Here is a 21,665-nt window from a genome sequence, read left to right as displayed (position 1 = left end):
AATGCTGTCGAGTCTTTTCTCCTCCCTTGCACTGGTTTTCTACCTGTCACAGACTGGACTAGGAGCAGTTCTCAAGCATGGCTTAAAGCATTCAGCATGGTGAGACTAGGGTGACCAGATGTCCCAATTTTTTAGGGACAGTCCCGATTTTTGGGTCTTTTTCTTAGATAGGCTCCTATTACCCCCCAGCCCCGTCCCGATTTTTCACATTTGCTGTCTGATGAGACTGAGTGTTGGCTGTAAGGCCCAGAGCTGCTGGGGAAACTGGGTCTGGACATGGGGGCTAACCCAGAGCCCTGGGAGGAGCTGGTTCTGTGCAACTGGATTCCGCCGTGCACTGTTCGTATGACTTCCCACTTCACTCTGAAGCCTGCGGCCGGCGTGCTGTGGGCCCTCTGTATCTGTGTGTGGTTCTCTCTGGGGCTCTGTGGGTCCTCGCAGAGACTCTGATTGATCCTGCATTGCCATCTGCTGGGGACACATGATCCTTCCTCTGCCCCACAGCTCTGGTTTCTGTTGTGAAAGGGGAGGTAGGCGTTTCTCCAGCGGTGCTGCCCCCTCCAACCCCACATACTCTGCCCCTGTTGATGGTTTCAAGGGGGGTAGGTTGGGGGTGGCAGCATGAAGTAATCCAAAAAGACCAGCCCCATCACCAAGTGGGGCAGAGGGGAGGGGAGGAAAGTGGAGTGACAGCTCCTCTCAGTGTGGGCCAGAGGGGGCTCTGGAGGGGTAGGTACACAGACAGCCCTGCCTGGTGTGGGGTGAAGAGGGTTTAGAGATGCATGGGGGGGGGAGTACAGAGACAGCCCCTCCTGCTGTAGGGCAGAGGCGGCTTGGGGATGTGGGGAGGTATCCTACCCAGACAGCCCCTCCTGGTGTGGGGCAGAGTAAGGACAATGTGGCTCTCTTTGGTTGGTACTGGGAAGGCGGATGGGCTCAGGGAAAGTCACCCCATCCCCACCAGCCAGAGCCCAGCCAGGGAGATGGGGTGAAGGCAGGAAGGGGGCTGGGTGCAGCCTGATTAGACTACTGGGCTCCCTCTAGCTTGGGACTAATGCGTCCTCCAAAGGGGCGGGGCCTAAGCAGCCAGTGATGCCACCTAGGTCCCAGCCAGTCACGGGCAAAAGCCATTCATCAATGTCTGGCCAGGGGCCAATCAGGCGAGGGCTGCCTTGCTGCCACGCAGCCAATGACGAGAGGGCCTGATCTGATGGCAAGTGGCTATAAAAATAGGGCACGTGGGGGAAGTTGGGAGTCAGGACTGGGCCTTCTGGCCTGGAGACTGGGCCAGGCCAGGCAGGGAGGAAGTGGGGGGTGGATGTAAGACTGGCCTGGCCTGGCATGGGTGCCCCACGGGCAAGGCAAGAGAGTGACAGTAACTTGAGGCACACAGACACACTGATCTCCCCCACCCCACACTGCCAGGACCAGAGCTCCCAGGTGCTGCAGGGAAACCGGCTCAGTGGATTACCAGTCCCCCAGTGCCAGTCTGTGCAACCCTCTGAAACCCAGCGCCTCCTTGTGGAACCCCAGAACTTGCATCCCCCTACACCTCCAACTCCATCAGGATGGTGCTGGGGCTCAAGGGTGCAAAATGCAGCACTGGGGTTCAGGGGAGCTGTGCTGTAATAGAATTTGTGGGGCATAGTTCGGGGGGGGGGGTGCAGGGTGGCACCAGGAGACCAGTGTGGTGCAAGGTGGCATCGGGATTTGGGGGGAGGCAGGGTGGTAGCAGAGTTTGAGGGGCTAGAATAGCGCTGGGATTCAGGGAGGGATTGCAGGAGTTTGGGGGATGCAGGGTGGCCATTGGAGTTCAGGGAGCAGAATGATGTTGGGATTCAGGGAGGGGCGACAGGGCCATCCCGTGCTACCCTGCCTCTTCCCTGAACCTCAAGGCCCCACCCAAGCCCCAGTGCTGCCCTACACTCACTGAACCCCAGCACTGCCCCACACTTGCACCCCAAACCCTGGTGCTGTACTGTGTCCCCTGAACACTCTTACAGTGCAGCTGCTCCGAACCCTGGTACCACGCTTTGCACCCCCACGCCACCTTGCATCCTGCACCCGACCTGTGCACTTCCCCCCAGGGCCTCCCAGCTTCCTTTAAATGTGGGGAGCAGCAGTGTTGGGGTCTAGCGTGAGCCCAGCAGGGGAGGCTTTGGGGGAGGAAAGTGAGAAATGGGGGGATCCTCCCCCCCCCCCAAGGAAAAGAGCACGAGACAATGAGATGGGTGAGGGTGGGAGGCAGAAGAATGGATTCTTGGACCACCCACCCTCCCCTGCTGAGGCTGTTCTGCTGAGCGGCAGCTGTGAGGCACAGCTCGTACGTGGGCGGGTGAGGAGCAATTTGTGCCTTTGGTACCCAGGCACTGCCCCTTGCGCTCTGTCTCCAAGCTGGGACAAGCCAGCCACATGCCAACAGCTCATGAAGCTGTCTGGGGAGACTGGTGCCAGCAGGAACGGGGCTTGGCTGGCGGCCAGGCCGAGTGACTGAAGCTCGCCAATCCGGCTCCATGGAGCAGTGAGGCAGTAGGAACAGGAGCTCAAGGCCCTTCGGTCACAGCCTGGAGGCAAAAGCAGGGACTCTCCCATTCCCCTTCCAATCACTCCATTGGTCTTTCCAGCCCACCTCACCTCACTTCTCCCCGCAGGTACTGCAAGAGTCGTCTCCTCTGCAGCTCCGTCTCCACCCCATTTCTATCCCCAGCTCTTTTCTCCCGCGCCCTGTGCCCCTTCTCTCAAACTCGCCTTGTGCCTCGCCTTTAACATAACCACGTATGTTTCAAGGCGTCTTCCATCCCGAATGCCTTCAGAGCTATGAACAGCCAGTTCTGGGGTGGGGCTATGTGACAATCAGGATCCAGACACCCCAAGGGAAGAACAAGGGGTCTGGAAACTAACTTCAGGTACCCATCCATTGTCCAGCCAGGGAAAGACAATGGTAGACCATTAGAGATAATGGGAAAACATGGAAACAACTTGAAACTGAAAAGAAAACCCTGGTCTTGGAAAACTAAGACCTGGTCTACACCAGAAAATTAGATCAGTATAACTACCTCATTCAGGGGTGTGAAAAATCCATACCCCCAAGTGGCAAAGTTAAGCCAACCCAAGTCCCTGTGCAGACAACGCTAGGTCAGTGGAAGAATAGGTTAGATAAATGTCTACTAGGGATGGTCTAGGCAGTATTTGGTCCTGCCATGCGGGCAGGGGACTGGACTCGATGACCTCTCGAGGTCCCTTCCAGTCCTAGAATCTATGAATTCTTCTAGTTATTGCCTCTTGGGGAGGTGGATTATCTATGCTAATGGGAGCATTTCAAGTGTAGAGAAGCCCACACTGCCGGAGAGGCAGGACTTTCCCCCACCATGAATCACCATAGTCTGAGTGAAAGGAAAAGAATGGCAAAGTGTTAAAAGGGAGGGGGTTTGATGAAACTGAGAGCCAGCATTTAGGCATGGCGCTGTTTGTGAAACACTGGTCCCCTCTATGATGGGTACACTGGGAAACTGTCCAGAGTCAATAAGTATCTCATATTAGAAAAGGGAATTTAGCTAGTAGAGAAGTGGAAAGCCTAAAGTTGCGTCCGTATGTGTATTTTCTGTGTGGCTTGTCTGCGTTAGCTCTCCTTCACTACCTCAGCTTTGAGTCTGCGGTTTTTCTATTCATTATACCTTCTGATTATTTATACCCCCAGGTCTCTGCTGTGCAAACTGTGCGGATTGTGTGTGACAAACTGAGCTGATGAACCAGAGGGGGAAAGTCTGCATGTCTGGTAGTTGAGAACTCGGGGAGATGATTCGGGGAGACTTGCGACTGGAAGGGCTGGTGTGGTCACCCTGAAAGGAGTAACTAGGTTAGTGGAAGTCAAAGTGAGACCTTTAGGCTTGTGGGCTGGCTACTGGTGTCAGGGCTCTGAGCCAAAGCAGTGTCACATTAAGACACCCAAAATTACAGGGCAGGCGGTGACAGAACCCTTAATGCTCTGAGCGATCCCCAAAACATCCAGCATACAGCCCCACCACCACTGGGGCAGACCCTTCCCTCCTCTTCTGTGAAGTGCCCTGGACCTTTAATGACGGTGCAAAGCAACGTCCTTAGAAGGGTCCTGCTGGATTTTGAATGTGTGGTTCCAGAGACCCTGCACTCCCTAACCCTGACCCCAGCCCCTTAAGCCGCTGGGCCATGGAGTTTATACCAGCTGCCCTCTGCCTCGTACGGGGTATGGCTTGCGTGGCAGATGCTTCGAGGGGCAGAGCCATCTCGTCAGGGGTGGTCGCTGGCATTTTTGGCACGTCAAAGGCAGCTGGAGGGAGGATCTGAGGAAAGGGAGACGGAAGGAAAGGACAAGAGGCAAAAGAAAGAAAGGCTGGCTGGCTGCAGAAGAGGCGGGAAGGAGAGAAGATTGTTTCCCCACTCCCCGGCAGGAGCAGGGACCAGAGAGAATGAGGTGCTGGAATCTCCCAAGGAGGTCATAGCCCCAGGAGGACAATGCTGCGGGTAACCACAATTCCTGGTAAAGAGGAGGAATGGAGAGGAAAGTCCCACCCGCTCCAGCCCTCGCCCAGCAGAGGCCCCGAGGAGCAGCATCTGTACCCCTAGCCCTGCCTTGGAGGGGGCTCCCGAAGCGTGGTGTCCCTGTGAGCGCTGACCCTGCTGATGAGAATGCAGGTCTGAGCCACTGCGGGGACCAGCTAGTCAGAGAGCCCCCCGCCTGCTGCCGCTGCTGCTCGGCACCTATCCACAGCAGGGTCCAGCCAGACACACTTTTACGGGAGGCTCATCAAAGTATTTTTCAACTATCCCTCTACACCCACCCCCCGCCGGCACGGGGAGGGGTGTGCTGGTTTGTTATAGTAGGGCTACTCCCAGGTACTGTTGGTTATTGTAGGGTCGCTGATGAGTGCTGGGTGTACTGGCTTGTTATTTTAAGGTCTCCCCCAAGTCTGGTCTGTGTGAACTGGTTTGTTATTGTAGGGTCACCCCCAGACTGATCTGTGTGCACTGATTTGTTAGTGTAGGGTTGCTTGTGAACGATGGGCCACTGACATTTTCTGGGGAAATTAAAGACACCCTCCCCCCAGCCCAGTCTGCACAGGCCAGCAGTTGTGGGGGCGGGGGGTGCATCTGTGTGAGGAGCCAAGACCCTCAGGTCTCCTTCTCACACCTGGGAAAGTGGAGCAAAGGCCCCAGAGTGAATGGCTGGTGCTGGGGGGTGGGGCTGAAAGGATGAAATGGGGCTGGGGAAGAGAAACTCGGGCCTGAGGAGCAGGAGGTTAAGCCCTCTGGACTAGGAGGGGCTAGAGACAAGGGGGTGCAGGACTTTGGGGCAGGAGTAGAGAGCCTGGCAGGTTGGGAGTGGGCAAAGAGACTGGCTAAAGGGACCTGTGAGGCTGGAGGGGGTATGGGGCAAAGGGTGGAGTTGGGGGGCTATGGGGAAGGGGGGATATGGGGAAAAGGGTGAAGTTGGGGGGTCTGGGGACTATGGGGAAAAGGGGTAGGGGGGTAGGGATGGAGACTGGGAGCGCTTGAGGCTCTAAAGATGGGGTTTGGTTCCTGAACAATGCCATCCCAGTGTCCGCCAGCAGGTGGCGCTGCAGGATCACTAATGGGGAGCCGCGGGGGCGGGGCTAATCGGGACTGTGGGAGGAGTCTCGAGTGGCTAGGGGCGGGGTTATGAAAACGCTCTGTCTCATGCGAGGGAGCGAGGAACAAGAGACAGTCCCAAGCCGAGGCGTTAGGGACCATCACAAAAGGAGGAGAAATCAAGCCGTGATTAGAGAGAGCCCTGGCTTTAGCTGGAGAGCTTTGGAGGAGCCCAGGCCAGGCCACGTGCATGAGGTTCCCAAGAGATGAGGAGCCAGGTCTGAATCTCCTGGAGCCACCCCAAACAGAGCGACTTTCTTGGCGCTAGGGTGAGTAGACGTCCCAATATTAGGGGCTTTGTCTTATACAGGACTCTATTACCCCTCCTTCCTTTACCACTTGCTATCTGGTAATCACCCTATTCTGTCACCCTGGGTCCACTCCAGACATGTTTCCTGCCCCTGCTAAAAAGCAAGATGTCAAAAGATAGTCCCCCCACACACTTTAGGGTGACCAGATGTCCCGTTTTTATAGGGACAGTCCTGTTTTTTGGGACTTTTTCTTATCTAGGCGCCTATTACCTCCCCACCCCCGTCCGGTTTTTCACAGGTGCTATCTGCTCACCCTAGCACACTTACGCATTTGATCCACGCTGCTTCTAGTGGCTCCTAATGAAAAATCACCAGCCGTTCCCTTTTCTCAGAGAGACTCCTGGCCCTACAGTGCTGTGAGGACACACTCAGCAGCCATGGGGGCTGAAGGCAGACCGGACCGTTTTTCATGTACACTAGGCCATGAAACAAATCTGCTATCCCGAAGTAAAATAAATATTTCAGCCCCCTCACAGCCATGGTACGAAGCCGCAGGGTGCAGAAGTTCACTGCAAAGATAACAAATGCAGGCTCCCCGGGAGCGCTGCTGCCACCGAAGGGAAAACATTTAACAAAAATAGACACGTCCCAGGCTGACGCTGTGCCTGCGTCCGGAGTGATTTTAATGGATGATTTATAAACCCCTCAAAAAATCAAGCCCTGTAATGGAAAAAGTGACAGTCTTAATTCTGCATGGCACAGTAATAGGAGCAGGCCAGGACCCACATGCATTACAGACAGGAGAGACCAATAGGGAAAAATGACCCATGTGCTATAAAACTTTATTTGTTGATCATAAAAGACGCTGGGCATGCCCAGTTTACAGAAATGGATTGAAATGTACCAAGCCCTCGCTGAAGTAAGTATCACACAGCTAGCCAATTCTCCTTCATTCAATTTTCATGTTTTTTCTTGCTATTGATAATCTGGGGTGTTAAAGGGAAGGAAATGATCATTCTGAAAATAGGATTTTTACCATAGCCGGGTCCTTTAGTGATGTTTGAGCCGACAGGTATTTGCAGCAGGATTGTTTTTACAAAATTAACGACCGCCAAAGCTGCATGAGGGAGGCAGTGCTGCCTAGTGGCTGGAATGCTGGATTGGGACTCAGGAGACCTGGGTTCTATTCCTAGCTCTGCCACTGGCCAACTAGATGACCTTGGGGAAGTCACTCCCCCACTCTGTGCCTCAGTTTCCCCATCTGTATAATGACCTGCTCTCCTTTGTAAAGTGCTTTGAGATCTACCGATGAAAAGCACCTTGTAAGAGTTTGGGGGGGTTATTAGTGGTCATCATTGGGAAGTTTTGAATCTTACTCTGACAGGGTGACAATGATTCCTGTGCACTCATCCCCAACTTGCAGGTGGGAGGATGTGACAGTGGCACTTACTTCACGCCGACCCTCTGCACAGGCATGGCCATCCTCAAAAGGGATCAAAGGTTGCCTTGGGAGACAGCGGAAGAGATTTTGGAAGTGGCTGAAATATTCTAAAGAGCCTAGGGCGAGCTGGATGCCCAAGCCCCATTTGTTTGAATGAGAAAAGGGCATGCAAATCCCTTCCTATGGTTTTGAAAGTCTCAGGCAGTGTCTGTAGGGCCCAACCCTCACTGAGGAGCAAGCAAGCATTGGCTCGCTGCGTTGATCAACAAGTGTGCCGGCACTAGTGACAGCCCTGCAAAAGAAGGAGCCAGCTCTTTACTGGTGAACTGAAGATTCAACTAGGGTATGTTCTGGCTCTGCTAGTACCAAACAAAATTTTAATTGACTCTCACGCAGCGCTTTAGTTGGTGTAACTACATATGATCAATCCGCCTATTCAGTCCTTAAATAACAGTAATAGTTCTGGAGTTCTTTATGGATCTTGGGCCAGGTTCTGCTCTCTGTTACACCATTGTCAATCTGAAATAACCCCATCGACGTCACTCCTCATTTATAGTGAGCAGAATTTGGTCTGTTAACCAGTTAATAACCAACCCTCCCCTTTAGCATGCAGAGAATTTCATGGTATCGAGACTGGGTTTAAACCCATGTCCGTGGAACGCTGGCGTTCCCCCAGGAGGCGCGGCCAATGTCAGCCATCTTGCATCCTACCCAAAAGCTTTTATCAGACTTTTCATGCCAATTTGCAAACGGCTAATCGAATAAGGCGAGGAATCATTTGCCGTCGCAGTTCAGACCCATCCAATCGGGAGGATCCAGGCGCTCTCCTCTGGGACGTTCACTTTAATAAGGACCATTTAATTTGCTCTTTGGCAGATTGCAGAACCTATTAAGGAAGTGGGGGGAGGGAAAGGAGAAGAAAAACAGAGAGACATTAAGCCCCACAGCCTCAGGGATTCTGCAAACGGATTACGACTCCATATGACCTCAGCAGGACTCCTTCACGGGCACCAAGAGACCCATTTGGTGCCAACATAAACCTGCCCCATTCAAGAGAGGGAGATTTCTGATTCTCCATGAGACAAGCAGGGTGGTTTGCATCCTGATTTCCCTCAAACAGCCACTAGGTGGCAGATGTGCCTCTTCGATACAGCAGGAGTGGCACCTGTGTAGCAAGGGCTCCTGAGAAGGGGGTGAATTAGCTCCTCCTGCCTGTTTATTGCTATAGTTCCCTCCATCCCTGGAAGGAAACAGGGATTCAACTCCCAGAGACAAGACAGCCATAGATTCCCCTTGTTCTCCAAAGCCCTCCAGCTGCTCTCCGGGCTCAAATGCCCAAGAAGATGCAGCAGTTTTGCAATGTCATGGGGGAAGGCACTTCTCTCCTCTGCACAGGTCTCAGTGACCCTCCCTCCAGCTGTAGAAGGCTCTACCCAAGCCAGCAAACTCCATTCCAGGAATTAGGTATGTCCGGGAACCCCATTTTAGCCTCAGTCGGCATCCTGGACACTAAGCACCAATCAGCAGGTGCTACCCCACCAACAGTTTGCTGGGGCTAGAGTTGGATCCTAAAAAGAACCCCCAGTTTGAACATCCCCGGATCTAGGAGGCCTTCACACTGGGGTCTGCATATCGCAGCTCAGGGGAAATGCTGGCTGGAACTGATGTTTAAAACCAGGCCCCTCGCACCTGTCCACCAAATACAGTTCCTGATCCAACGTAGAGGGTAGATTTTTTTCCAAGGAGCAAAGACATCAGTGCTGATGGGAACTGGCTTTAGACCTTACTGGGCACTCCAAGCTGTGATCACCCTGGAGACACATGCCAATTACATACCACAGAGGGCGTTTAGCAGCCAGGAAAGGGAATCTGGTGGTTGGGACCATTACAACAGGTGACCACGTACTGTCAAAGAACCCGGGCAACTCTAGTCATGGTTTAATATTTTTTAGCCATCCCACCCTCAATCTCAAATGGGCTTCTCCGTCCAGCCGTCCTGACCACCTGGCAACTTGCACAACTGGGCGTGTCTATGGGTGGAAACGCGCTAAGCCCCCTGGGGCGAGGGGAATTAGTACAGAAGAGAGAGGCAATTCCCTACGAGTGGTATGATGCCAGCCATGCACCGAGGTGAGTGGGCACAGCGCGCACTGGCTGCACTGTGTATACAGAGCCGACACCGGGGCAAGGAGGTGTTTTCCAGCTGGGTCTTTGGAGGTGAAGGAAGGAAGGGGTTAAGGGAAGTGACTTGGGTGCTGCAGCGACAAGCAACAGAGGCATGTGCAGAGAGGGGCCCAGCTGTGGGAGGCACTTACTCGGCCTGGCGTGAGAAGGTGGTTAGTGCTGGGTTAGACACGGACAGCCCAGCCGCAGGGCTCATGCTGACGGGATTAGTCTAGACAGAAAGACCTGCAAGGAGAGAGCGCGTGAGGGGCATCGCAAGGTTCCTGCTGATACTCCCTGGCAGACCCTGTCTTTCCAGCAGCCTGGAGAACCCCCCCACCCCCCACCCAGCATGGGATGTAAGGAGCCTGCCCAGAGTGGGACGCCCTGTCTCCAAGCCACCCACTCACCTTGCCCCGTCCTGAGTGGCTATTTGAGGAACCAGGTGGAGCTGGGGGCTTGGTCTGCCGACTCACAAACCTGCTGTGGGCGCTCAGGCGCGTTGTCACAAGGCTGGACGCAGCAGAGCCAAGCCTGCTAGCGGCACGTGCGTTCCAGGCATAGCACATTTCCATTCCAACGTTTTCCCGGCTTCCCGGCCACCCCCAAAGTGTTGCCTAGTGGTGAGAGTGGGGGACTTGGGAGTCAGGACGCCTGGATTCTGGTCTTGGCTCTGGAAGGGGAGTGTGGTCTGGTGATTGGGAGTCAGGACTCCGGGGTTCTAGTCTAGAGGGAGGTGGGTGTCGGCTGGGGGGTTAGAGCTGAAGATTATAAATCAGGACTGGTGAGTTCCCTCTCCTGCGTTTGACATGCTGTGTGAACCTGGTCAATTCACTTCACCTCTCCGTGCCACAAGGCCTTTAAATGGGGCTAAAGATACACATCACGGGGGGCACGGAAACTTCCTTGGCCACGGAAAGGGATATTGACACACTGCTGTGAGTGGGACCTGGTGATTTAAAGGCTGACAGCTCCCAATGTTGGGAGGTGCTGTACTGATGCTACAGGTGCAAGGGAAGGGGGGTTCTGACAAACCCCTCCGTGCAGACAGCCCCAAGGGGTAGAAGAACCCCTCTAAGGGTCTGGGTGCCCCCAGGGACTGGGACTATAGAATACCCATTACTCCTCCTTGTGTGACAGCCCTGCCAGGGCGCTCCCAATGGCCAGCAGTGTGCCCTGGAGCTGATCCCTGCAGCGCATGGTGTCTATCTCCTCCATGCTGGTGCCACAGGGGCAGTCACTTCACCAGGCCTCCTCCACTCCCAAGGAGCTGCCCTCCCATGCCAGCCCCCAGAGAGGAAAGAGGAGTCCTGGGACCCTTACCTGGGCAACGCTTTGCTCAGACAGAGGGCTATCGTCCACCTAAAGGAAGGAAAAGGACAGGGAGGTTTAAGGAGGGAGATGGCTGGGGGAAGGGGATGGGAGCGAGTTGATGGATCAGACAGGGTACATGGGAGGAGCAGATCAGAGGGGCTTGGATAATTCATAGTGCGTTCATGGTGCAGGTGACAATGGCCAGGAGACAGAGTGGGAGCTAACCCAGGGCAGCCCCAAGGGAGGCGCAGAAACCAACCTGCGGCTTCCCTGGCTCTCTCCAGGCTGCGGCTTTCTGAGCCGCAGCCTCTTGCCTTGGCTTGGCAGGAGGTGCAGGCTGGCAGCGAGGACTGAAGCGTGGGTGGCCGTTCTGTGTAGGTGCAGGTTGGGGCTGGGCCGCGTGCGTGGGGGGGAGATCACGCAGGCTGGAGGGCAAGCTCCCCTCCACTAGACGCGATGGGTGCTGTGTTAGGGTGTGTGCGCCTGCACCGCTCCCCAAGGGCGCTAGCGCGTCTGCATGTGCCTTCGCCTCCAGCCAGGCCGCCTGCTTTGGGATCCCATCGCTACGAGGAAGCTAGGTAGATGCTGGCTGGCTCAGCACTTGGATGGGGGACCCTGCATGAGATTTTTCAAAAGCACTCGTAGGGACGTGCTGGCCTCATTCCTTAGCAAGGCCCTAAAGCCAATGCCTGAGTGTGACAGGGTGCTAAGCCAACCCTCTGGCACTCCAGCTCCAATTAACGGAGGTGAATTGGAGCTGGGTGGATCACCTGGCCCTAACTGGGGAAGCTGGAACAGCTCTGCCTCATCGGGATAAAAGCCCCAGGGGACGGAAGCCAGGACTGGAGCTGGGAAGAGGGGAAGCTGCACTAAGGGGAGGAGTAGCTTGTCCCCTCTCTGGGAAGAGGGGAAGCTGCACTAAGGGGAGGAGTAGCTTGTCCCCTCTCTGGGAAGAGGGGAAGCTGCACTAAGGGGAGGAGTAGCTTGTCCCCTCTCTGGGAAGAGGGGAAGCTGCACTAAGGGGAGGAGTAGCTTGTCCCCTCTCTGGGAAGAGGGGAAGCTGTACTAAGGGGAGGAGTAGCTTGTCCCCTCTCTGGGAAGAGGGGAAGCTGTACTAAGAGGAGGAGTAGCTTGTCCCCTCTCTGGGAAGAGGGGAAGCTGCACTAAGAGGAGGAGTAGCTTGTTCCCTCTCTCCTGCTGGTAGACAAGCAGAAAGGGATTGTGTGTATTGTGGTGGGAACACTACTTGTAAAATAAAGCACCAGGTGAGTACTGCAACGAAGGACTCTGAGTGACTTTCTCAGGAGCCAGGTGGGCCCAGCAGGGACCCCGCTACACTGAGGCTAGGGTGAGCTATTCTCTGGAGAGTCAGATTTGGGGCAACACACAAACCTGAAGTCATTATGACTGTTTGCCAGCATTAAAGACCCGTAGGCACTTCGGGGCATTAACCCCAATGACCTGGCCTTGTTCCCAGTCAGGTGATCGTGTCCTAATTTCCCTCTGTAGGTTCATCTGAATGAAACAGGCTGCACTTCCTGTGGTGCTGGGCGGCTGTTAAAACAACTGCCACGTTCCACCCCAGAGGTGGCTGCATTTCAGCCATGGGTGGAGTGAGCCCAGCAGAGCCCTCCCCTGCCTTATGGGAGTTTTATGAGGTGAAGCACTTTGGGATCCTCAGACAGAGCCGTGCACGACATTACGCCGGTTATTCTTATTGGCCCACACACATGCGCGTTGCAAGAGAACCCCGATGAAGGTTCGCTCAGCTGCCCTGCAGTCCACGGCTCAGCCCCCTGGAGCCCCTTGGAGTGACATCACGGCGGTGGAATGCCGTTCTCCTTCCCAGCTGCCTGTGGCCACGCCGCTATCAGCCCAGGGCTTGTGTTACGCAAACACCGAGCGCGCCAGAGAGAGCAGCGCCTCCCGTCACAGCTGTTTCCAACCATCTTGGGGGGAGCTGGATTAGGAAACGCCATGCGGCTGGCGTGTCCGCTGTATTTGTTTACTCTGTTCTCAAATAGAACAACCGCCTCCGCTCTGGCTAATGACATGCCCGGGCAGCTCTGGGCTCACATGCTCCCATTGCATCAGTACAGATCAGTTGTTGTGGAAGAAGCAAGTCTTGCTTGGGACAGTTCTACTTCTCCCCTTTGCTTCCGAGTTAGGCCCTGGTCCAAGCACGGCAAGTGGACAGCGCACAGCTAATGTAACTCAGTGTGTTCACGGAGCCCTGTGTGCCCTGTGGCAACCATGCTGGATTTTTCACCCCCCACCATTCAACAGTGCATGCTGGGAAACTCTGCTGGCTATCCCACAATGCCTTAGCTGTTGGTGCACAGGACTGCCCATGCAGTGTGCACTGGGATATCCTCCTGGGACGCAGGACAACTGGTTAATTTGATTACATCTACTCAGTTAGACTGTCCAACAGCAGGACAACCATGTCAGAAGCTGGTAATGACTAGATAACCGCGTCATGGGCAGAGTTGTTATACCGTAATCCCACAAGGTTCGGGACCCAGCTACGCCTTGACGTGAACTTTGTACGGGGACAACCTCGGTACAAATGGGTATTGCCGAAAACTCCTTAGCAGGCAGTGAAATTCTCACTCTGTTAGCGTTGCTTAGATCTCTCCTTGAGCCCAGAGTTCAAATGGGACAACCCCAGAAGCAAGCACACACGGCTACTCCAGGCTTGGAACGATCCAATTAGCTTCAATCCATTTTGAAGGCACTTGATGTTTATTTAGGAGAACCTCGTTTTTTTACAATATTTTTATCAACAAACTCCGTCCTGGCAGGAAATAAACGTGGATACTCCTTGCTAGTTAGTCAAAAACTAGCAACAGTTGAGATTTGCAATAGGTTTGTTGATAAAAATCATGTGCCATCGTTAATATTCCATAATCATATCTGTCCGATACCGTTGAAGGCGGCAGGAGACTCTAGTTCTCTATGAGAGTACGGTATCCTACTGGGAACATTTTAAAAAGTGCTCAAAGCCCAGCAGCTCTGTTTAGGGCCTAAATGGGAGATGTTGGGTGCTGGATCCGTGTGAAAATCTGTCCCTTCCTGCTCCCTCTGTCAGTTTTGTTTGTTAAAGATTTGGGGATGGAGCAGAAACTAACAATGAATAAGAAAACAGAATCTCTCCAAGCCTGACAGCCACTCCAAAGTCACCCGTGGCATGCAGAAGAGGGCGTGACCTACCCAGCTAGCCCACGGCCACGTAGCGGGGCCACGTGTGACATGCTTAGAAGGAAGTGACCTCACACCTGCTTCCCAGCTGGCCGCTGCCTATTTGCCGCCGCTGGCAGGCACGGATTCACTTTGCTCTGAGTTACTGGCGATGTAATCAAAGAGAACAAACCCGTACGCCGCTGGCTCCGAGACCGTCTGGGGTGGAGAGAGTTAAAGAGGGAGATTAAAGCAGAGGGCTCCAAGGGCAGAGAAGTGAAGGGGAGCAGCGGGAAGCACTCACCCTGAAGTTCACCTTCTGGATCACTTGCTGAGGATCGCTCTCCAGAATCACCCTAGGACCAGGGGGAGCAATGGCATTTTCCAATCAGATCACAGCTCTCTTAAGGGTGCTTTCATGGTGCGTTTGCTCCCCGTTGCTACAAAATGGGCCGTGAGTTCTGAGCTGGGGCAAGGGGCCAGATGGACAGCCGTGGAAACTGACCCCCTCTCCTTGCCCCAGGAACGGGTACAGCATAGGCCCTAGCAGGCAAGCTTTTCCCCCCTCCCCACCAGCGCACCTCAGCTCTGATAGGGCACTGGACTGGGACTCAGGAGATGTGGGTTCAATTCCCAGCTCTGCCACTGGCCTGATGAGTGGCCATAGGCAGGTCACTTTCCCCGCTCTGTGCCTCAGTTTCCCCATCTGTAAAATGGGGGTGGTGATACTGCCCTCTTTTGCAAAGTGCTTTGAGAGCTCTGGATAGCAAGGTGCGCAATGTAAGAACCGGGTCGTGGTGTCAGCGGTGGGTGTGAAGTTCCGTTGTCTTGGCCTGTTCGGTACTCGGCTGACAAAGGGGTCGGCTAGCGCCAACAGTGGCTGTGGATGGTCCACTAGGGGCTGGAGTGAGACTTGCCAAACTCAGTTCACTTTGGCCATCAGCAGCCACCAGATGGTAAAGGCTCTGGGTTACTACCGACATGGGCTACATTTGAACTGGAGACCCAGAGATGGAAGGTTCGTGCCCCGAGCCAGCCGCCGGCCCGCACCCAACACTGTACTGGGAACCTTAGCTCTGACGCCTCCTTCGTCCTCCCAGGACCTTCAGGCTTTTGGCCGCTCTCCCCTCAGTGCCTGACTAGCCCATCTGCTCTCTCCCTTTCTTCCCCGCCCCAGCTCCGAGCGAAGCCCCAGAGAGCAACTGCACATGGCGCCTCACCCCCCGTCGACGATCTCATCCACCACGAGGAACACCCCGTCCAGGTTGTCCAGCAGGGAGCGCTTCTCTACATTCTTCCTGAGGGCAAGACAGTATGAGCCGGTGAGAGTCTGGGCCGCTCCGTAGCACCAGCACCCAGACCCGGCGCTGCTCCGGAGCACTGAGTCCCAGCGCAGCTGCAGAGACCTCCCACCGCTCCCAGCTGCTCAGGAGACCAGAGGCCCTCATGTGTTGGGGGAAAGGTGACACCCGCTGTCTCATTCCAAGGCCCTGCAATGGGAACTGGTCTCCATCTCTACGGCATGCCTAGCATACGGGGAGTCTCATGCTGAGAGCAATCAGCCAGGTCTCCTGGGTTCCCTTCCAGCAACAAGAGCAGGTGCGATCTAGTGGTTACAGCGTGGAATAGGAGTCAGGACTCCTGGGCGTCGCCACTGAGTCTCTGGGTGACCTTGGGTGAGTCAGTTTCCCTCTCTGTGCCTCAGTTTCCCCATCTGTAAAATGGAGAGCATAGCAGCCACCCCACAGCGGGCTGCTATTGAGGTATTCTGCTAGTGCCCATGGTGTGCTAGGCACTGCTCGTACCCCAGGCTTTCAGGCTTGATTCCTTCGTGTGGGTAAAGGGCTTTGAGACAATGCAAAGGGCTGATGTTATTAGAGCCAGTTTGGGACCCTGGAGCCTGTCCCTGGGCAATCTTGCTAGATGGGATAGGGAGCTCTGGCCGTCGCCATGTACTCACCGTAACATGTGACTGAGGGAGTCGAAGAGACAGGTGAGAACTGCCACTAGCATCAGCTAAAGGAGGAGAAGGAGACATGGATCAACGCGGCGCAGAGCTGCCCACAGGGCCCTCCCTCCCACACTCGCTCTCCCAGCAGCCCCTGGGTCTCAGGGTGCCTGACAGACAGCAATAGTATTACTGGCAGCTGGACAGAAAGCCATGGCTACAGCGTCCACGAGTCTCCTAGGAACATGCATCGGGACCCTGGGCACGTCAGGGAAGAGGAGACAAATCCCCCCTCAAACCCCTGTGGGGCAGGGCAAGGGCAGACAGAGCCGGGGCAGGGCCTGAGGACGTGAAGGGCCATCCATGTGCAGAGCCCGGTGAGTGGGAACGGAGCGCCTCTCTCCCACAGGACAGGGTGAGCGGGAAAAGAGAAGAAACTCCCAGCAGCAAGCGGGCCCTCCCGCTCTGTTATCCTCTGGGAGGAGCGGGCCCCAGGGAGTTACCTCATTTTCCTGGGAACTCCCCACCACGTAGAAAAAGAGGTCGATGCTGCTTTTATAGACAATGGTCAGCCCCTCCAGAAAGGCGATCTCACCTGACACGACGGGAGGGAAGGAGAAGGGGGGGAAGGGGGCGGTGTTAGGCTGGTGCTGAGCACAGATCTCTGTAATGTAAGAACAGGCCGTCCAGACGGGGAGATGGGACGGGAAACCTGGCTCACCCCTACAGCAGGGCAGCGGGCGGAGCATCCACACCCTGGGAGGGCATCAAATGCTTTAAGTTCCCGGTCGTCTCCTTTCGCCATCAACAGTCCAGTGAGCCCAGCATGGCAATACGGCTCCTGATTTGCCAGCAAGTGACTGTGACGGCCCCAGTGCATTCTGGGACTCCTGAACCCTCTCCACGTCTTACAGCTTCCTACCCATCCTTGGACGCAGTATCGTAAACGGCACGGGGCTGAACTAAAGACCCCATCTCAGGTGTTGCAAGCTCCGCTTGTCAACCTCCTGGGCCAGCGGTTGTGTGACCTGAGATGTTGTACAGGCCTTGCCAGCGTCCTTGTGCTATTCTCTGGAGTGATCTGAGATGATCACCTCCAGGGTGTTATCGTCAATATTGTGACCCCTCCCTGGACTGCAATGCCAGTGGGAGAAAGACGTTATCACATAACCCAAGGGATGCACAACTGCTGGCAAACTTCAAGTTGCACCTAGCGATATAAACAAAACCCTCCTCTCCATCTTCTGGTCCCCTACCCAAAACTCAGCTACTTACTGTCAGTTTTGTGGGTTTTATCAAAAACACTCCTCTCAAAGGTCTTCTGTTCTTTCGTGGATGGAAAGGTGTCGTCGTAGTACTGCAGGGGACGGGAACAAAGGAATTAGAGCAGCCATGGGACCAGCCAATGGGACAGGCAGAAAAAGGAAGGAGAGCTTGGCTAGATGGAACCAATCATGGACGGAGAATCAATACAGAGACCCCAGAAAGGCTATCTATACTGACAGGCATGTTCAAGAGCAGTTTGGAGTGGCTGGGAAATCGTCACGTAAATAGGTTTGGGATCACTGTTTATCTCAGCAAGTCAAGGCCGCTTCATTGTCCCGCTTCAAATTCTTTCCTTAAAACTTGCCTGGGCAGTGGTGCCCTCCAAACCTGGCCATCGGAGAGGTGTGATGGGATCGCCCACCAGTACTGTGTTATTTCCAGGTGCTCCCCTCATTGGTCTGTCTCGCGTAGACTTGGATTGGAAGCTCTTTGTGGCACGGATTGTCTTTTTGTTCTCTGCTTGTCCCCCCCACCCCTCCCCTGAGCTCCTCGTCTGTGAATGGGATTTTTAGATGCTACCGCAATACCAATCATCATAACCTAGAAGTCGCAATCAATGTCCATTACCCCGGGAGCTTACGTAACAATCATAGATGCAAGAAATTATAAAGATCAACAAGCCCAACACCCAGCCAGTGTATATAACGCAGTCCCGGCCCACTCAGCGGAGGTCTCAGAAAACACCATTCTGTCTGGGGTGAACATTTAAAACGGCAAATGCTGCTAACATGAGGAATTTGCCAGGTGTCTTACAGACAGCTATGAGGACAAGGCTCATAATTTGAACAAAGGCTGGGAGGAATGGAGACAGCAAAGCAAGTGACTGATGGGTTTTGTTTGCTTCCTGTCATGTTAGTTCCATGATTTGTGTGTGTGTGTTAACACTTAACTGAATATAGGTGTTGCCTGATGTATTGATTGTGTATTAATTACATTGATTACACTCTGAGGTTTGGTAGGTTCTTATCCCAAGATCATGCCCAGTAGTATAATTATTATCATCACCAGTGGTCGTCCACCTGGCCTCTCCCAAGGCTCAGAGGCCGGGTTGCTGACACCCCTATGCCTAAAGCATACTCCCCTCTTCCTTGTTTATATTTCCTCACCCTGTTACTGTTGGGGTACTCTTCTCCCATAGGTCACTAGTCAGATTAACTCAAGCTTATTAGCATATATGTCAATTAGTTACCATGGCATTCTTGTGGTCAGATATCTGCTAATGTTCCTAATGTAAAATATCCCAAACTGCTACAGACTAGCATCTTGTGGTTACCTGTCAGCCGTTCAGTCACTACAGCAGCATTCTCTCTTGTGGTAACTTACGATCTAGGTTAGCTATTGTCTTACAGGCCTTGTAGGCTCATGACGTTGCTGCCTTATCTAGCAAGTACCTACAGGGCACACAGGCCTCCAGGAGGAAGTGTGTTTTGAGGAGGTCTACAGGCTCAGGTCAGTGGCAGTCTTCCAGGTGCTGGGAGATGAGCATGGGGACATTACAATCACAGGACCCAATCCTGCAACTGGATCTGTGCTTAGCATGCGTCCCAGCTAGAGTTAGCAAAGAGCTTCTGAGAGCAGGGGGAGTGTCATCACCCCCATTTTATAGATGGGAGAACCTGAGGCACAGAGAGGTGAAATGACTTGCCCAAGGCCACACAGTGCCAAGAATAGAACCCAGGAGTCCTGGTGGGTGCCCTCTGTGCTGGCCCATATGGCCAAGGACTTAACTTTTGCCCAGGTAGCTTTATACAGCTCCTAAAAGCACGCCAGGCTGCGGCACAAGAGAAAATAACCTTGTCTAGAACTGCCGTGGAAGGGCAGAGGCCTCCATAAAGCCATGATGCCCCTGGCTTTCCTGCTCGCCCCACAGGAGCGTCTTGCCCACCTTGCTGGGAGGCCAGAGACCTGGGGTTAGGGTTTTCTTCTAGGGCAGGTGGGTGGCATTTACCTTGGCTAAGAGTCGCTGTCCATCATTGTCCAAGATGAATATGGCCTTGACTGTGTAGAGGGAAGGCTCCTGAAATTGACACAAGGACAGCGTGAAGCCAGAGGCTGCATCTAGTAGCCCCCAAGGTATGTCCAGAACTCAGGTGCCTCCCGTGCCCCAGGACTGGGTCTGCAACCCCTCCGCCCCGTCCCCCAGTGACCCCTTGAGGCTGAAATGGGGCCACAGCAGTTTCCTCCCAGTGAAAGTGCACAGAAAGCCTGGCACTCTGCGCCTGGCCTTGTTCTGATTCACTTCCATCCCTGTGGATGCCGGAGCCCCAGGGCCAGAGGGGATTTGAGGGCTAGGGGTGGTCTGCGAAAGGGTCCATCCAAACCCAAGTTCTGTCATGCACTGACTACTCCAGAGTCCAAGTCCAAGTGTACCACAGAACCTGGGCCGAGAGGACTGAGATGGGCCTGGCACCGGAACCTGGACTGGGACGGTTCACAGGGACCTGGCCCCAGAACCAGAGCTGAGAGAGGGGCCTGGCCCCAGAATCTGGACTGGGATAGATCACAGGGACCTGGCACCAGAACCAGAGCTGAGAGAGGGGCCTGGCCCCAGAACCTGGACTGGGATAGATCACAGGGACCTGGCACCAGAACTGAGAGAGGGGCCTGGCCCCAGAATCTGGACTGGGATAGATCACAGGGACCTGGCACCAGAACCAGAGCTGAGAGAGGGACCTGGCCCCAGAACCTGGACTGGGATGGTTCACAGGGACCTGGCACCAGAACCAGAGCTGAGAGATGGACCTGGTACGAGAACCTGGACTGGGACGGTTCACAAGGACCTGGCACCAGAGCTGAGAGAGGGACCTGGCCCCAGAATCTGGACTGGGACGGTTCACAGGGACCTGGCACCAGAGCTGAGAGAGGGGCCTGGTCCCAGAACCTGGATGGTTCACAGGGACCTGGCACCAGAACCAGAGCTGAGAGATGGGCCTGGCCCCAGAACCGGGACTGGGACGGTTCACAGGGACCTGGCACCAGAATCAGAGCTGAGAGAGGGATCTGACCCCAGAACCTGGACTGGGATAGATCACAGGGACCTGGCACCAGAACCAGAACTGAGAGAGGGGCCTGGCCCCAGAACTTGGACTGGGACGGTTCACAAGGACCTGGCCCCAGAACCGAGAGAGGGACCTGGCCCCAGAACGGGGAGTGGGACGGTTCACAAGGACCTGGCACCAGAGCTGAGAGAGGGGCCTGGCCCCAGAACCGGGACTGGGCCGGTTCACAGGGACCTGGCCCCAGGCCCCCTGAGATCAGCTGCTGCAGTAGGCTCCCCTCCAGCCCCCTGGCACTGCCCTTTTCCCCAGCGCTGTCCCCCCTGCCCCCATCTGCCCCCTGGGACTCCCCGCACCGGGGTCTCCCCCTGCAACCTCCCGGAACCCCCCCGGCTCTTGCCCGGGATTCCCCTCCCCGGCTCTGCCCCCGGAGCTGCCCGCGCAGAAAGTTTTGCCCGGCGGCCGGGAAGTTGGCGGAGCCCCGGTCCCCGGGAGCCGCCCGCGCTCCCGTCCCCGCAGCCCCCCGTACCAGCAGCCTCGTGGGGTCCATGGCTCCCGCGGCTGCTGCAGCTGCCCGGTCCCCGCCGCTTCCGCCCCCCAGGGCAGCCCCTTCGGGGTGCTGACGTGGCCGGGCCTCGGCCCGCTGCATCCCGCTGCACCGAGCGCTCGGCCGGGCCGCTCCGCCCCATGCACCGCGGGGAGGGGGGGCAGCCGCGCCCCCTGGGAGCTGTGCGAAGGGCGTAGCTGGGGGGGGGGGGGGGGCTGCAGTCCTGGGGGGCTGGGCTGCCCTCGCCACTGGACCATCTAAGGAGAGCGACCCCCAGGGCAACCTGTATTAACGGGGGGGCGGGGGAATCGGGGTCCCCCCCCAACTGGGATCCCTCCTCCCGCAATAGTCGAGAGCCTGCCCCCACCCCACCAGCCTTGCAATAATGAGGGGGGCTCGTAGCTAAAATCAGGCGCCTCCCCCGCACCCACCACACTCAGAAATAATGGAGGGACCTAGGGTGATTTCCCCCCCCCCAACACATTAAGCTGTCTCCTCTGCAGTCAGCAATGGGGGGGGGGTATTCCCTCAATGGGCTTCCCCCTGCACCCTGCAATAATAGGAAGGATCTGGGGGGACCCCACGGCAGCCTGCAGCCATGTGGGTGATCTGGAGAGCTGTGTCCCCCCACCAAAAATATCAGGGAAGATGGGAGGATCTGGTGGTTCAGGTGAGTCCATGTAGTTATGTATGTGTCTCCTGGGGTTGTGGGCAGGCGGAAGGTGAAGGTCTGGCAGATGGCCCAGAGGTGTGTCTACATGGGGGCTCTTCACAGCAGGCGTGGGAAGATAAGGATTCTAGCTCCACTGTGGAAGAGCTCCCGGCTAACCTGATTCCTTGGGTCCGGCGGCTC

At 55.4% G+C, this 21,665-nt stretch overlaps 2 protein-coding genes across 5 annotated transcripts in view; one reads left to right on the top strand and one right to left on the bottom strand.

Moving 5' to 3' along the window:
• Nucleotides 1-6,718: 6,718 nt before the first annotated feature.
• On the bottom strand, nucleotides 6,719-20,972 carry COPZ2 (COPI coat complex subunit zeta 2). Of its 4 annotated transcripts, none has more exons than XR_008443305.1 (10): nucleotides 20,795-20,971; nucleotides 19,218-19,286; nucleotides 17,219-17,300; nucleotides 16,447-16,538; nucleotides 15,956-16,011; nucleotides 15,216-15,293; nucleotides 14,300-14,351; nucleotides 10,825-10,863; nucleotides 9,654-9,747; nucleotides 6,719-8,224 (listed from the first exon to the last, which is right to left on the bottom strand). XR_008443305.1 is itself a non-coding variant. In XM_054014554.1 (10 exons), the coding sequence occupies exons 1-10, from the start codon at nucleotides 20,912-20,914 to the stop codon at nucleotides 8,182-8,184; spliced, it is 657 nt and encodes a 218-aa protein (XP_053870529.1). In that variant the 5' UTR covers nucleotides 20,915-20,972; the 3' UTR covers nucleotides 6,719-8,181. The 4 variants fall into 4 exon arrangements, 2 of the variants coding, with proteins under 2 accessions (XP_053870529.1, XP_053870528.1); XM_054014554.1 differs by lacking the exon at nucleotides 9,654-9,747 and adding an exon at nucleotides 14,189-14,214 and having other exon boundaries at nucleotides 20,795-20,972; XR_008443304.1 differs by lacking the exon at nucleotides 9,654-9,747 and adding an exon at nucleotides 14,094-14,214 and having other exon boundaries at nucleotides 8,176-8,224.
• A 219-nt stretch (nucleotides 20,973-21,191) lies between these two features.
• Nucleotides 21,192-21,665, top strand: part of NFE2L1 (NFE2 like bZIP transcription factor 1) — a 31,277-nt gene continuing 30,803 nt past the window's right edge. The window contains exon 1 of the mRNA XM_054014551.1: nucleotides 21,192-21,482. The gene's annotated coding sequence lies outside the window, so the exon portion shown is untranslated. The remainder of the gene's footprint in view (nucleotides 21,483-21,665) is intronic.

Source organism: Malaclemys terrapin, chromosome 25 (genome assembly GCF_027887155.1).
Source record: "Malaclemys terrapin pileata isolate rMalTer1 chromosome 25, rMalTer1.hap1, whole genome shotgun sequence".
NCBI classification, from domain to species: Eukaryota; Metazoa; Chordata; order Testudines; family Emydidae; genus Malaclemys; species Malaclemys terrapin.
Note: the sequence above shows the minus strand (reverse complement) of the source record. Positions and strands in the feature narration are given on the sequence as shown.

Excerpts from the sequence above, each read along its gene's own strand:
- COPZ2 (XM_054014554.1), bottom strand. The coding sequence starts at position 20,914 with ATGCAGCGGGCCGAGGCCCGGCCACGTCAGCACCCCGAAGGGGCTGCC. Across the intron at positions 14,215-14,299 it reads TCCAGAAGGTGAACTTCAGG|ACGGTCTCGGAGCCAGCGGC; the intron begins GTGAGTGCTTCC and ends TCTCCACCCCAG. Across the intron at positions 8,225-10,824 it reads CTGAGCAAAGCGTTGCCCAG|GTTCTGCAATCTGCCAAAGA; the intron begins GTAAGGGTCCCA and ends CTTCCTTAATAG.